This window comes from Lates calcarifer, linkage group LG24 (assembly GCF_001640805.2).
Source record: "Lates calcarifer isolate ASB-BC8 linkage group LG24, TLL_Latcal_v3, whole genome shotgun sequence".
NCBI classification, from domain to species: Eukaryota; Metazoa; Chordata; class Actinopteri; family Centropomidae; genus Lates; species Lates calcarifer.
In genome coordinates, this window is record NC_066856.1 from 7,095,325 (window position 1) to 7,111,768 (window position 16,444).

Sequence of the window (16,444 nt, forward strand, 5' to 3'; positions counted from 1 at the left end):
GGTCGTGGAGGCGGGGAAGAACTGATGTACTTTCAAGTCACATTTCAGGGATTTTTGTAAGGTTTTCTGCACCATCAGCTCAAATCTGAATATTAACAATACACTGCTGGAGTTTTTTCCTGCTTTTTTTTTTTTTTTTTTTTTTTTTTTTAAGCCCAAAGCAACACATTTTAAATGTGTTTATGTTCTTTGTTATATTCTGGGATTTATAAAGGATCAATACATGTTTAAAAAAAAACAAATCAATGCACTTAAGATTTTGATTGTGTTTATGCTAATGCACATTACAAACCTAAGAACTATTCAGACAAAAAAAACAATTAAAATTCAAAACTTCTCAGGTCTGAAAATGAGTAGAACTTGGAAAAAGATGTCAAGATCATATGTTGTTCCACTGAGCAAATGGAATTTTAATAAAAATCTAAGTTAAAATAATTACAAAAGATAAAAATTCACACAGCAGATACAAATTCTATAAAAAAAGCTTAGTTAAATTACAGAAGACACAAACTTTAACAAAATGTGCAACCTCTTTGTTAAAAACTTCAGTATTAGTATATGAATATAACACCAATAAACCCATTGTGTAAATATATTTTAAATCACAACTGCATGAACAAATTAGAACCGGATTAAAAATCTTTAAAACATTCTTAAAAATACTGAGTTCAATATTTTACCCTCCTGTCAAAAATGTTAAAAAGTTAAAAATTTAACACTGGTTTTAAAAAGAACACATGAATGTATGAGTGTGAGGATTAATTATCTCATGTTAATAAAAAGGTCACAGGATGAAATTTATAATCCTCACGAGAATAAAAAAATGAATTGAACAAAGTGTCAGTAATAACTATCTCTATGAGGTGCTAGTGTAAGTCACTGTAGGAGTGTTCAGGCAGTCATCCTGAGCGCTGCACAGTTTATAGTCATGTTACTGTAGGGCTCAATCTGTTGCACAGTCACCTGTCCTGCAGACAGCAGCTCTGTGGAAGAGAAGTATCACTGAATGTTACTGTGGAGGTCAGTTAGGAAACCTGATTAAAACAGTGTTATCTCTGTTTCCACTGGACGGAAAAAGAATATATTTTTTAATATATTCAAAGTGCAGCTTTAACTTACAGAAGCTTCTCAAATATGCAAATGATTTCGCTTGTAAATATCGGCCTGTCAAAGTTATTATAACACAGTCTCCCCTTTATTATCACTGTCTGCGTGAAATAAATTTCAGTCACCAGTGCTAGTCAGTGATGATCAGGGAAAATGTTTGTTCATTGTTAAAGAAAACAGCAGCTTCAGATTTCCTCACCGAGCAGTTTGTAGAATGTGTGAGCTGCAATGGTGCGATCAGTCCTCTGGGGGCAGCAGAGAGTCAAAGGTGATATCTGCAAACCTCTGCAGGTTAGAGGAGAGCCAGCTGAAAAAGACAAGCAGTGTGAGTAATGCATGGTAGGACTCAACCAAGGGTACTGATATGAATCAAGCTTCCAACATTTTTGTTTTGGTAAGATTAGATATGACTGCAGTCATGCCAACAAATTCTGAAATTGAACATCTATTCATTTTTTTCTAAATTTTAATAATGGTGGAACAGAAATGTTGTGCATGAAGTCTACACAAGACTAAAATGATTATTGCTGCTGCTATGAATGCAACTTGTGTTACTGCAGTCAAAATGTCACATTAGAGGCAAATTCAGGTTGAGGACTTTCCACAGACAACCACTGTAATGCTGGCAAAAACAAATACTTTGTATCTAATCCACTAACAGGAAAAATATGTGATATTTACACTAATAATACTGTACAGTTTTGATATCCAAGCCTTGTAGAGGACATTAGCAGGCGAATGCATTCCTTGGGCCTGCTGCCTGCTCTCTGCTTGGAATTTCAAAGGAGATGTAAAACAGCTTAGGATGTAGGTCAACTGCAGGTGACTGTTGGAGTGGAGTATAAAAAGATTGCCCTCAAGGTGGACACATTCTACTTCCCATAGCATGACTGAGCTCACAATGGCTGGTCTCATGGTGTTTGCCTCTACCAGCCATTTATCAGGTATATTCAACTCTCTGTGGAAAAACTGCTACAGCTGCCTGTAAGCTTGCTTGTATTCTGTGTGTGTGTATTTCAGTGTGAAGCACCTCAGCGTGTTGCTTCTCCTTGTGTCAGTCTGCACTTCGGGCATCTCAATGTTTTCCTCTGCTATAGGCTCCATTAGTATCTGGGCATCCACCTGAGGAGACCTACACAACACACACACACACACACACACACACATATTCACACAAACTGATCTGTCTTTATCCATTTATTTGTCTGTCACTCCATTGGAGACTCACCATCTGCTGATGGGGGTGATCACATCGCTTATCGATTTGTCTTCTTTGGACGAATCCAGGATCACATCTAATACAGCTGTTCACACACATAATAGAGAAACAAACAATGAATAGCTGGCAGCTTGAAGTAAACCATGTGTTTATTGTCCTGCCAAAACATGATCTGAAAAACTAACACGATGTGTCTGACAGAAAGAGGAAGAATTCTTACATGAGCCTTCTGCAGGCTGCAGTCCTGACTCACTGGATACCTGAAAGAGAGAGAAGCAGAGTTTCATGAAATAGAACTGAGGTCTCTAATTTGTCTCTCCACTGAACTGAACATACTCAGTTGACAGGCTACAGCTAGATTTTAGCATGGAAGTGGAGCTTGGTCAGATTATTATCAGCTTCTTCAGGTGGTACCATTTGACTTGAGATCATGTGGATATCATTAGAAGAGCTGAAAGAACAAACATAAAAGAACTCAATTAAACGCCACTTGTGTCTAAGTACCTTCACATAGACCTACCTCTCTCATGCCTGAGTGCCTCCTCTCTGTTCTCAGTACTTCTCTGTCCTGCTCAGACTCCCCTCTTGCCTCCTCCACCTCTGCCTTCTCCCTCCTTTGTTTTTCCCCACGTGCAGGGAGGACACTGAGCACGGCATGCTGTTTCCATAGCGACTGGAGGTCAGCGTGAGGCAGGGCTGTGGAGGGGTTTAGATCATTATTTTGTATTTTTTGTTAAAAGTTTGTTGAAAGCCAGTGCTATTCACTGGCTGTTGTAAAGTGCTCTAATCAGTGCAAATAAAACATTTCAGAGGCCGTACAAGGTTGTTGCTGATTGGAAAACAAACAAAACATAACTCTAGGGGCTCTCAAAAGATCAAGTGGTTCCAGGTTGAGTTTCTGCAATAGATATACGCCATTGAGGAAGATATTTCCCCTCTGACTGTACAGAAAGTTGGTCTGTCAACTACAATCTTAGAAATGCCTGGAGTTAATTTGACTTGCTAAAAACATGGAATTAGTTTTCTCAGGACATTAATTTATTGGGTTCTTTGTCTGACAGGTTTGCAGATCTAACACTTGTCAGGCAGATACTTTACTTTTTTTCCTGTTGTGGCAGGTGATTTAAGAGGAACAGTAATATTTCCTTATTCATGTCACTGAATTCTGTGTTGCTCTTGGTACTGACATCCACAGGGAGCATTGAAGAGCTGATCAGGAGTGGCCCGCTTGGTCAAGAAGGGCAAGTCCAGCAACACCTGGGACTGAGAGAAACATCAAAGGTAGATTGATTAGATTGATGGAATAGTTTTAAATATGAGTACACAGTGTGGGGATAGAGAGAGAAAGGGAGTAAAAGCCCATGATGGTGTCTCAGAGGAAATTAAAGAAGGAAAGAATGAAGGGATGAAAGAGGAAAGAAATAAACAAGGCAATAAAATCAATGAATATTGTTCCAATGGGTTCAGGGAGGCGACTGGAGAGCGAGAGAGTTTAATTAACTGGCACCCTGGTGAACAAACAGTTTGATTTTTACTGCAGAGAGGCTAAGACTGAAAATTCAGCCGGTCAGTGTCAGTGAACACTTGATCCTCTTCAATTAAGACAGTGTGTGTATGTGTACATGTGTGCAGACAGAACAGACCTGATTCTAAAAGAACACCTTTGAGATTGTAGATTGCAACATGAATATGCAGCTCACAAATTTGCAGAAATTATGTGATGCAATCACATCAGCATGGACCGAAACCTCAGAGGAACGTTTCCAACATCTTGAGGAATGCATGCTGCAAAGAACTGAGGCGGTTTTGAGAGCAAAAAGGCCTAACCAGTATTAGTATGGTGCTTCTAATAATGCGTTTAGTGAGTGTAAATTGTATAACTGAGTGAAACCATCTCTGTGTGTTTCTGTACCAGGTCCAGTGTCTCGGCCAGCCGGTTTCCAGTCTGTTCCTTCATTGCTCTGTCAGATATCTGGACCTGAGGGTCTGCAAAGACCAGCTGACGTCTGCGACTTCCACCAGGCTTCCTGATAGGACAAATGACGACCTGATGGCAGAGTAAGAAACAACTTTTTACGTAACCTGTTTACAGTACTGCGCCTGAAAAAGGACATCACAACTCGAGGACACATACTGGAAATTATTATGCATCTGTGTGTTGACACACCCACATGTACATGGCCTTTCCATACACACCCGCCACATTCAAAAATGAAACAAGCTGCTCATGAGTCACTTTGTGGAATGTAAATTAAAGTTGATGACAACTGCTCCAGCAGCAAATGTTTTGTCACTGACATCTCAGTGTTTCCTTCAAGTCAGAATTTGAACAGCAGGTTATAAAGGGCCTCTGGTAATGACAGGGCGTCTACAAAACATGTTTGGAAGTATGAATGCTCATAATTATTTCTTGAGAGTGCAGCAGTTTGTGGAAATAAGTGTTTATGCATATGAACATACTGTAAATCCTTCACTACTTCAATGCATATACATTTTGGATTTTTTCAATGCACAGACAAACTACTGAACAAACCCCCGATAGACAACACCACAAATGTATCACCTGTGGGGGACTTTCTGTTGCTTGACCTCCTTCTTTCTCAGATGCTCCAAAGGGTGGTGTTGGCATGGCAACCTGCAGTGGGGTCATCTCTAGGGCAACAGCTGCCAGAGGAACCTCCACAGGCTGACCCAACTCCTCATCCAGCAGCCATGCACTGTCCTGCTCAGCTCCCAGTACTGTTTCCCTCAGCCTGGAAACAATAACACACATTCTAAAACACTAAATATATTTATCTACCATATAACACAGTTTGTTGTCACAGGTTTAAGCTAGATATACTGAATGATGGAATGGTTGAAAGACTGAATGATGACTAAATATTCAGTCACTTGTTTTAAAGTCTTGTGCATGGCATCATTTTTCAACTATGTAGTTTCTCTACAAGACTCACTGGTCAATAGAAGACATGGCTCCTTCAAGCTCCCTGGTCCTTTCCCTTGTCCGCTGTTCCTCCACTTCTGTTGAGCACACATGTACATAATGCACATAGAGACAATGTGACATATTTGTGATGTAGATATAAATAATCTGATGTTTTAACATATTTTCACACGCACCTCTATAGAACTGGTCTGGTTGATCCATCAACAAGTCAATCTCTCTAGCTGTGGCTTCAGGAAGATCATCACCCTCAAAACACTGATACAGAAAGACGTTGACAGATGTCAGAAGAAGTTAAATGAATGAAGATGAAAAGAAAGAGATAAGAATCTTTAAATAGCTTTTTCTTGTTTTGTTTTGGCAGTGAAAACCACATATGTGTCCATGGTCCACATCCCAGCTCCATGATTCAGCAGGATACCTGCTGCACCTAAAAATCATGACTGGATTGTTTCCTGTCCCTGGATGGAAAGTTTACCTCAGTTGCAGTGATGGCAATCTGGTCCCTCTCTGTCAGGGTGATGGCAGCTGGGGGTGACCTGAAACCTGGTTTAACACAGCAGAAGGAATTGAGAGCCAAGTGGGGTTACTCTGCCAAAAGTTTACATTTAAAGAAAATCCACTTTTGAGAAATTTAAGATCTATTTACACAATCTCTGAAGAAAGATCACCTTGACAAGAAACATGCAAAATATTACCAAAATCATAATCAAGATATTCAGCTCAGCTCAGAAATATCAGCCTTACCCTCTTTGTCAGATGTGATGAGGGGACTGGGCACCAGGGAGTGCTGTGAACCCACTTCTTCAATCACAAACACTGTCTAGAAATAAACAAGCATCATACAGTAGTGAGAGTGTGAACTGAGCCGGACAAAAAGCCCTTTCATGACCAAAATGTGTTAAGACATGAGGTCAGAGTTGGCGGGTTGATTTAGAACTTATATGTTTCCTTTTTCCTTTTTTGCATCTGTGCACCAAAAGGATGAAACTGCTTTATTTTGGTTTCATGTCATTTTGACATTGACATTTTTGTTGCACCTTATAAACACCTGACTAAAACTCACAGTTATTCAACAACTCTATTCATGATCTAAGAGAGACCTGGTATTTCCACAGGGAAAGATTACAAGGGGGACAAAGTTCAGCCATGACATCCAGATTTACAGCAGCCTGAGTGAGCGAGAGTTATCTGCTGTGATTTACTCTGTCTGAGAGTACAGGGATTGTATGGAGGGATACCACACACATTGTATGGTAGAATGAGAGTGACCTATGCCTGTGTACACAAGGCAATGAGACAGTGACTTGCTTGAAGGAGATAATGGTTCATGACTCACTCTTGAGTCATGACTCACTCTTGACTGTGAGCATGCAAAGCAAGGGAGTGGAAGGTGTGTGAGTTTTGGGGTTTCTGTCAGAAATCATATGGGGGAAAAAAACACTATCCATGATATTTTATCAGGCCAGCGTATGTGTATTCACTTTCTGTTTACAAAGTGAATATTTGATCTAAAGTGCAATCTGCCTGGGGATGTACAGGTAAATTTGATATTTGTTGACTTTTGACGTGCTACACTACTGAGACAGATGTTATGTAACACCCCTTGTATAGATTGTCCTGGCATATTTCAGAGCCACACCAACACATATAGTATAAGGCGGTACTGGTGCACGTATAGTTAATTGTACCTGGTGTATTTTATAGGGGCTGAGGAGTTGTTGTGATTCCATGAGACCAAAGAAGGGGTCCTGAGCTCCTTCAGCCTCCTCCATCATGTACAGGTTGTCAGGCACATTCAAGGTCAGCCTGCCAAATAAAGAGAGAGACAGACACACTAACGTTACTACCCAAAATATAAGAACATCTCATACATATTCAGTGCTTTACTAGCTATGGCAACACTGTGCATACTTTTATCTGCACTGCTAATTTCATGGATTCATGAAATTATAATATATTACTTCAATAAGTTTAATATACAGCATCTTTATACTGAAGAAATGAGTGGAAAAGACATATTGCATCTACAGACAGGAGAGCGCATACATTCCTTGTTTCATAACATGGATTACTAAGTGTGTCAATCACTCACTCAATAAAACACTACCTTCTCCATTTTAACAGTCCTTATCCCTCCAGTCTCCCTCATAAATATTCAACCAGATGCTTTTGAGTTCACACTTTCCCAAACATTTACAACCTCTGCAAAGCTAAGCTTAAAAAGCTTCAGATGCCCCAAGATACAAAACATTTACCACCTGGTGTGTGTGTTCATATGTGTGCAGACATATGTGTGCAGACCTATCAGATTCGGCCATGTCAATAGGTGTGGATCTTTTAGCTCGCAGCAGGCGGTCAATGGTCTGTTGAACCTCCTCTGGAAAACATAAAGAGGGAAAAATAGTTGAAAATTCTGCAGGGTGCATTTACTGAGTTGGAAACAAGTTTTACAGATGACTTTTTGCATGCACATAAGGATATTTGTATCACATAAAAAAAATTAAAATACCATGCTTTTATAAACATATGAACTACATACAATTGTGTGACATGTGTGATAGCCTTGGGAGGTTCTGTTCTATTCTACTGATGGATGAAATTAAATGCCATTGCTGAATCCACTACAGACAAGAGACAGTAGCTGTTTTCTTGGCCTCTTGTTTTAATCCAAGTAACTCACTTTTCCCCCTGATTTCAAGTATTAAACTTGAATTTAAGACTGCTGCTACAGTAACTGAATGTACAGTATGTGGGTTTATATACTGCACAAAGAACAGAAATCTCTGTTTTGTCTCCTCCACTAATTTCCCCTCTCTGTCTTCTCTTTCACCTGGCAGGAAGTTACAGCATACTGTGTATAGACAATGCAACTTGGAGGAGAGCTATGACTGACTGCAATTTTTTTTTTCTTCTTTTGACTCATGCTTGCTCTTTTTCTCTCACCAAGCAGGAAGCCACACTGCCTGTGGTAGACTACAACCACACCATACTGCAGCTGGGATGACAGGTAGAGAGAGAACCTCGGCCTTGGTAGGTTGGGTTGCAGCGGAGGAACCTGAGCAGTCACATAGTTCAGAATGTCCCCGCTGTAAAAATAGACAAATGGATTAATAGACTTCATTGTGCATGTTATCATAAAGAAGTCAAGCCAGATCCCTAAAAACACTAAATGCTTAAATTTATATTGGATAATACTACATAATACTAATGGCTTATAAAATTACAAGTAGGAATGGAAAGAAAAGTCATATTTTCATGCCATCTCTTTAACTTCCCTTTTTTAGGAGTAGCTGCTAAAGATGATTACCAGCACACTTTTAGTTTAATATTTTCTGAATTATTAAGTAATATAATGTCAGAAAAGTAAGAAAAGATTAGCTGATAGTTACAAAAACTAACTTTTCTGAGAAAACAAGCAACATGAACAAACAAACAACATCTTTTATCCAGTCTACTTTATTGTACAGTGTAGAGGTTGCTAGCAACAAAACCAGAGACATAACATTGGCCATTTGTCTGGGGACATTCTTACCATGTTCGCTTGACAGTTGACTTTGAGAAGCTCTCGGCGAGTGACCCTGATACCTCTGGTGGCTGCCAACCTGCACGACACCACACAATTATAAAATTCAGTAATAAACTAGCTAGCAGGCTATTCTTTCATGTAGCTAAGGATTTCTTGCCTTGATAGCTGACAGTCAGGCTCACTAACTTTACAGCTACATGCAAACGAGCTAGCCAGCTTTATACTCACCAAATGGTGGAAAAACATCCAGTATGGCGGTGCAGGACATTGGGATAATAAAACATTATTCTATGTTTATTTCTAGATATAACAGACACTAGGAGGAAAAGGGTCAAGGTTTAGGAATTTCTATGATAGTAATACATAAAAAGCTTAGTGAAAACACTATGGTTTTCCCGCCAAAAATAACACTGGACCAATCAGGTTGAGAGATTCGTCACATTGAAAGTAAACACTCATGTCAAATGAAAGTTTGTTTTTTGTTTTTGTTTATTTTCAGTTATTGTGTGAAGTATTGCAGTCTACTTATACTTACATAGCGTGCACAGAAATGATTCACAACTGTCATTCATGTCACAGAATGAAGTATATATTGCTAAAGTAGAGTTAGTAGGTAGATTTATCATTATTATTGTCTTGAACTGTTCTGCCTCAGGTTGTGCAAAATATTCAACTGTTTGCACAAAGAATAATATAATAATAATTATCTGACTTGACCTTTATTGTGATAATTATTGATATCAACTGAATTTTGTTTAATCAATACAACATTTCTGACTATATCGCCCAGGCCTAGTACAAACTAATTTTAAGTTACTGCTCCTTAAGAGCTGCACCAGTTTTGAATTAATTTACCTTAATCCCCTCCCCAGTCTTGATATATAACCTCACTTGTGTGGTTTTGTGATTAAAAACCCTGAAAACATTGCAATATATATATTTTTTATACAGTTTTAACTTCTGTTTCTTTGGGTGCAAATAAACAAGGGAACCACACTCATTAATATTTCTGTTTAAATGAAGGCGAAACTAAATATGCTGTACGCCATGCTTTGGCCTGTCAGAAAGGGAGAATCAAAGGAGCCAGACAGAGGAAAATTTCAGATTAATAAGAGCTTATTTTTTGTTGCTTGCCCCCTCAGTATTGTGCATTTGTGTTCATTTACACAGAAACTCAGTACAAATAGATAGATCAATAAGTAAATACATGGGGCCTGACTGCGTGGCTTGAAAACAGGGGACTTAAACTACCTTACAGTGTAGTAGCTGCAACTAACTAACACGAGCAACTGCAACAATAAAGTGCTGTGTACACACTGCTGCATGGTGTAGCAGTCCAACCATGTCTATATAAAATATATTTATACAGAGGTACTTGTCTCTGCAGAACAAGTACTTTACTTTATATACTGTTGACACATTTTGCTGATAATGTACTTTTTAAAAAGGATTTTGTTTGCAAGATTTGTACCATTGCTGTATTAATATTTTTTACTTCAGTAAAGAATTTGTCTACTTCTCCCACTTGTAATTACAAGTACCTCAAAATTGTGTTGCAGTGGGGAGAGAGGAGATGGGACAGTGGTTGTAATCAGTTCACTGTATGAACGTGTTATGGGTGAGTGGAGCCTCATGGCAACTTAAATGAGTGGTTTTAAACATAGGAGAATAATACAGACTCTACAGTTGAGCTACACGCAGTGCACTCAGTGTTTTCTGCAGGTTTGGGTCTGAATTCAGTGTTTTTCACTACCTCTCAGGACCTGCTCATACCCAGATGCAGAACCATGGTCTGCACAGAGAACAGAATTATTAAACTACGCTGTGACGATAATATTCCACAGAACGTGACATTACAAGGAGTCATTCTTAAGTGAATCTCTTGGCTCATTTCACTTGTGGACTTCACAGTGTTAACACCTGTTATTCTCGAGGAAAACTAAAAAAAAAAAAAACACTTTTCAAGACAAAAACACAACGATTGCTAGCTAACCGAACCGTCCGCGAGCGCAGTAGGTGAGTACTCACGTAGCTAGTTGTTAAGCTAGGTTTTCATGTGTTGGTTTCGAGCCAAATCGCTTTTAGTTTTTAGCAGTCAGTATATACTGATCTCACTTAACACACACCTCTGTTTAATATCCTCATACATTATATTGCTCGATTAATATTTATTCATCAACATGAAAGCTGCATTTAAATGTTGAATACCGAGGTAAAACCAATTGTTGGATTATTGAATTTTAAACAGTGCATCATATTTTAAATAAGCTAGATTAAATAAGCTACACAAAATATTTACCTCAAAGTAGAAGTTACTTTAGCTGTCAGGTAAATGCAGTGGAGGGTACAGAGTTAAGCCATGGTTTTGTTTTCAGTGTAGTGCTTCCTATGGCAGCAGTTAGTCAAACGCTGCTCCCTCTCACCTTTACTCTAACAAAGAAACTAGTTTGCACATGGTACTTTCATCCCCGACACTTTTATGTTTTCTATAAAAGTGTCTCAAAATCGTCCTCCTATCAATGTCACAGGAGCTCAGTAAGAAAGAGTCAGAGTCTGAGAGACCACAAACTGTAGGGACACGGCAACAAACATCTGTCATCTGTCAAGACGATGGATATCCCTGCAGAGTTTGAACGCCTCTTAGAGGAGATGGAGTGGGGAGACGTGGTTGACACTTTCCAGGCGGTGGTAAATGATATGTTGGGTGACACATCTGACCCTCTGTCTCCGCCTTGGCCTCCTACACCTTCACCTTCACGATCACCTTCGCCTCCTCCTGCCACCCGCATTGACCTAGGGTTTGACATCGGGCTAGAGGAAATTCTGAGCGGAGAATATCTCGGGTGCATCCCCCCTGCAACATCTCCAGACAGCTTTAAACAGCCGTTGATGGCAAATGAAATGCTAGGTGACACATCTGGCCTTCTGCCTCCGGTTTTGTCTCATGGACCTTCGCCTTCATCTTTGTCCCCTCCTGCGATTCCCGTTGACCTAGGGTTTGACATCGGCCTAGAGGAAATTCTGAGCGGAGGATATCTCGGGTGCATCCCCCTTGCAACATCTCCAGACAGCTTTAAACAGCCGTTGATGGCAAATGAAATGCTAGGTTACACATCTGACCCTCTGCCTCCGGTTTTGTCTCATGGACCTTCGCCTTCATCTTTGCCCCCTCCTGCGATTCCTGTTGACCTAGGGTTTGACATCGGGCTAGAGGAAATTCTGAGCGGAGAATATCTCGGGTGCATCCCCCCTGCAACATCTCCAGACAGCTTTAAACAGCCGTTGATGGCAAATGAAATGCTAGGTTACACATCTGGCCCTCTGCCTCCGGCTTCGCCTCGTGGACCTTCACCTTCACCCCCTCCTGCCATGCCCGTTCAGCCAGGATTTGACGCCGACCTAGAGGAAATCCTGAGCGGAGGATATCTTGGGTGCATCCCCCCTGCAACATCTCCAGACAGCTTTAAACAGCCGTTGATGGCAAATGAAATGCCAGGTTACACATCTGGCCCTCTGCCTCCGGCTTCGCCTAGTGGACCTTCACCTTCATCTTTGCACCCCTCCTGCGATTCCCGTTGAGCCAGGGTTTGACGCCGACCTAGAGGAAATCCTGAGCGGAGGATATGGTGGGTGTGTGCCCCCGCCACACCACTTTGAACAGCCGTTGGTGCCTCCTCCTGGACTGAATGTTAGACAGGCTGCTCCCATTATCTACCAACAACCTCTGTATGATCAAAATGTCATGCAGTTAGGTCAAGGGTACAGCCAGGCAGGTCCTTACAGCCAGGGTCAGGTAAGATACTAAGTGTAGGTGAAAGACAGATTCATAGGAATTTGATATAAGCATAAAATGATATAAGGAAACTGAATCTCAAACTCTACTAGTTCCTGTGGTGCTCATTATGGTTTTCATTTACTAAATCACTGTTGGTTTACAGTAAAGCGTGTGTGTTTGCGTACATGGAAGATGATATTCTGAGTGTGTATTGTGGCTGGTTTAACCTCCCCGATCTCACGTCTTCACAGAACCTGCAATATCAGTGGCCCGCGTATGGCGGCCCAGGACCATCAAACGTCTGTGCTCCCCCGCAGCAGGTAAAACCCCGGTCAACCACTCACTGTTAAGCATCTTGGTTACAGATGTGGTGTAGTAGACAGCAGGTTTAAAGATGTCATTAATTTCAGTGCTGAACCAGTCACAGCTGGACTTTGTCCTGCTCCAGTTCAGAACTCCATTACAAAAATGTCACATTTTTAGAAGAGGTGTTTCAGATGTTAGGCTGAGCCTAAGTACATCTTTTAACTGAACTGAATTGCAGGTTAATTAGATCAGTAAATCAGTGTAAGTGTTGCTCACTCTGACTCTGGCAGTCTGACAGCAGTGTCTTAACTTAAAAAGTGATCAGTTATTCAGTAATAACAGTAACATCCACCACTGATGTTTGGAATAGTTAGGTGATTTTTTGAACAGGAGGTTTTAGTTGTCATATTCTGGCTTGTCTCATCACCTTTTTTGTGTGTGTTTGTGTGTCCAGTTTAACAACGTGCCAGTAGTGATGGGCATCCCTCCACACCTGAAGGACCACCTGGTTCCATATAAAATATTGTAAGTAACACACAAATAAATGCAAACAAACACACAAGTTTCCTCACAGTTTTCTGTTATCTAATGTATCTGTCTGTTTTTATTCATCTAGGAAAGAAGGGATTCTTTACAGGGTTCCAAGAGCTCCAGCTCCAGCTCCGGCTCCGGCTCCGGCTCCTGCTCCTACTCCTGCTGCTCCTCCACTGGTCCCACCAGTTTCACAGTAAGTGAGGCTCATGATCTGTGGTAGTGGACTTTCCATTTCCTCCCACTTTCCTCACAGTTTTACACAGCGGTGGTACATGCTCTTATTCTGGTTTTTTTCTGTATTCCCATAGAAAGAGAAATCGTGAGGCTCAAAAAGATGATGACCGGCCATACATTAAAAAGCCGCCCAACGCCTTCATGCTCTTCAGGAAGGAGCAGAGACCAAATGTTATAGCTGAACTGAACATCACTGAGAGTGCCACAGTGAACACTATCCTTGGACAGAGGGTGAGTGCCTTTGCTCTGTGTGTTTGAGACGCTCTGTGTCACACAAACTTGGTTATGACTCAGTCAAATATTTGCATGTTTTTTGTAGCCATGCACTGAGTGGTGTCTAAGGCAACTTAAAAAATTTCCCTTTAACCAAGCACTAGTCAGCCTGCAGTTGCATGTAGTTGCATGTAGTTGCATGTAGTTGTGTGTCGCTGAGTGCTCTGACACTGGGTTGTTATGTGTCCACAGTGGCAGGCGCTATCAAAAGAGGAACAGGCTAAATATTTCGAAGAGGCTGACAGAGAGAGACGGCTCCACGAACAGCGATACCCTGATTGGTCACCGAAGGACAACTATGTATGTGCACTCTGCTCACATACAACCTGTACATGTCTATGTCATTACACTAGATGGTGCAACACAGTCACTGCACAGACTTTTTATCACAGAAAGTCTAACATGTTTGTTTTTGTGTAGGGCAAAAAGAAAAAGAGGACGAGGACCAAGGATTCCACCAAGGCTGAAGGTGGGACAACATTTCTGTGGATCACAGTGTGTTTTCATTAGAAATGTGATGCAAATTGTATCAGAAATATTAAGTTTAAAAAGCAGTGTCTAGCTGTGATAGAATTTTATAAAGCCTCGGTGGACTGATCAGTGTTTGTTTGTTGCAGCATCTGCCAAGAGGCAGCGTGTGACACCTGTGCAGACAGCAGCGATGACGCCCTCTACCTCACAGGCAGCTGCCATGGAGGCTGCTCACACACGGACAGGCGTGACGCGGGCCCCGACCTTCCCGACAGTGCTGGAGGCTCCTCACACTGTGAGAGGAGGCCCGATGTCTTCTACCACCACACAGACAGTCCTGGTGAAGCTTCCTGACAGAGAGATTCCATTTACTCTGCCTGTGTGCAACCTCTTTAACCTGCCACCGGTGAATGACGGAGCAGAAATCGCCTCCCGTCACTCCGCAGCCTCGGCTGCCTTCTTCTAACCCCTCTTTCACAACAAATTCATTGTCATATATGGTGCAATTCATCTTCAGTTTCTTTTCCATCTTTTACATTTTGATATGTTGTAGCCTCAATTAATTTTTCCCAGTATCAGTTGAAACTCAATATCTCTTTAATGACGAAGCAGAAACAGAATTTCCAAATTTTTTCCAATTTTTTTAAAAACTGAAACTTAAAATTGGCGTAAGTGTTCAGACCCTCAGGTTCCTCGCCTTTCTCTCGATCATCTTTGAGACGTCTCTACACCTTGACTGGAGTCCATCACTGAGGCCCGTGCTTAGTTTGGCCAGGTGGCCAGATCTGAGTCCTGCTTGTCCTAAACGTCTTCCATTTACAAAAAAAAAGAATCATGGAAAAAAATTACGGAAACCACTGTGCTCATTTTTTGTTGCTCAGATCTGTGCCTCAACACAATCTCGTCTCTAAGCTCTGCAGACAGTTCCCTCGACCTCAAGGCTTGGTTTTTGCTCCGATGTAGATCATCAACTGTGAGACCTTGTGTAGACAGGAGCGTGCCTTTCCACCTCATGTCCTGTCAGTTGAATTTACCACAGGTGGAGTCCAGCCAAGGTGCAGAGATAGCTCAGAGATGATCCAGAGAGATGGGAGGAACCTGAGCCAAATTTCAAATGTGATTGCAAAGGGTCAGTAGGGTCAGTTATTCCATCCTTTTTTTCCCTTCCTTTGCAAAAATGACTAAAACCAAATTTCTGCTTTTTGTAATTAGGGGGTAGTGACCAGAGACTGATGAGGAAAGTTCTTTCTTTAGACCATGGCTGCAACTACAAAATATGAAAAACTGAAGACTTTCCATCTTTTGCACCTTATGCAGTGAATGAGTGAATAAATAATTGCAAGCATACCTGACATTGTTAACTTTTTTTTTAAATAGCAGTTAGAATTTGTCTGTAATTTATCTGAAATTGACCTTGAACAGACTGATTTTATATCCACTTATATCCACTTAAAAATATAAGAGCAGAACTGTGTCTGAAGTTTCAGAGTTAACCTAAGATAATAACAAGCATATGATCTGTTCAGTGAAAAATCAAATGTTGAGGAATTTTTTAATTGTGATTTTGAATCATGGAGCTAATAACAGCTCTAATAAGGGATTTGCATATACATATTCATACAGATCAGTGTTACCTTTTATACTTGTGATCTGTTGTCAAAGGGTGCATGTATATGAGTTTGAGTTTCAAAGAGTAATGAGTGATCCCGATTAATACTATAATATCAATAATAATATACTAATAATATAGTAGTATTCCTCCGACAGGCCTACCCCTGTATCACCTGCAAGAAACTTTTTTACTCGTATCTTATTATTTTTGAGATGCTTGTTGCATTGCCCATTTCATTAAATCTTGACATTTTGAGCAGATGGTTGTGGTTGATGAGATCAGAGTTATTAAAATTCATTCTCTGGGATCCATGAATGTGTGAAACAAATTTCACAGCCAAGCCATAATTATTCTCATAAGCGTTTGTTTATTGTTGGGATTCTCCACTCTTCAAAGGTCAGATAGCTGAGTGTTGCACAGGCTTTGACCCCCATGAGAAC

General features: G+C 40.7%; 2 protein-coding genes across 2 annotated transcripts; one reads left to right on the plus strand and one right to left on the minus strand.

The window, feature by feature from the left end:
- Positions 1-849: 849 nt before the first annotated feature.
- rec8b (REC8 meiotic recombination protein b) lies at positions 850-9,287 on the minus strand. Its single transcript, XM_051066941.1, is given in 20 exon segments — positions 850-983; positions 1,307-1,352; positions 1,354-1,414; positions 2,138-2,239; positions 2,336-2,411; positions 2,547-2,586; positions 2,847-3,022; positions 3,514-3,589; positions 4,239-4,408; positions 4,901-5,079; positions 5,281-5,347; positions 5,447-5,528; positions 5,749-5,816; positions 6,018-6,093; positions 6,962-7,079; positions 7,575-7,650; positions 8,217-8,359; positions 8,806-8,819; positions 8,821-8,875; positions 9,028-9,287. Coding segments are annotated over 20 exon segments (1,773 nt in total). The 5' UTR covers positions 9,084-9,287; the 3' UTR covers positions 850-891.
- Positions 9,288-12,283: 2,996 nt separating this feature from the next.
- LOC108900803 (transcription factor 7-like 1-B) lies at positions 12,284-15,739 on the plus strand. Its single transcript, XM_018702040.2, has 8 exons — positions 12,284-12,592; positions 12,826-12,894; positions 13,335-13,405; positions 13,497-13,607; positions 13,723-13,879; positions 14,114-14,221; positions 14,342-14,390; positions 14,539-15,739. The coding sequence occupies exons 1-8, from the start codon at positions 12,284-12,286 to the stop codon at positions 14,856-14,858; spliced, it is 1,194 nt and encodes a 397-aa protein (XP_018557556.1). The 3' UTR covers positions 14,859-15,739.
- The last annotated feature ends 705 nt before the right edge of the window (positions 15,740-16,444 follow it).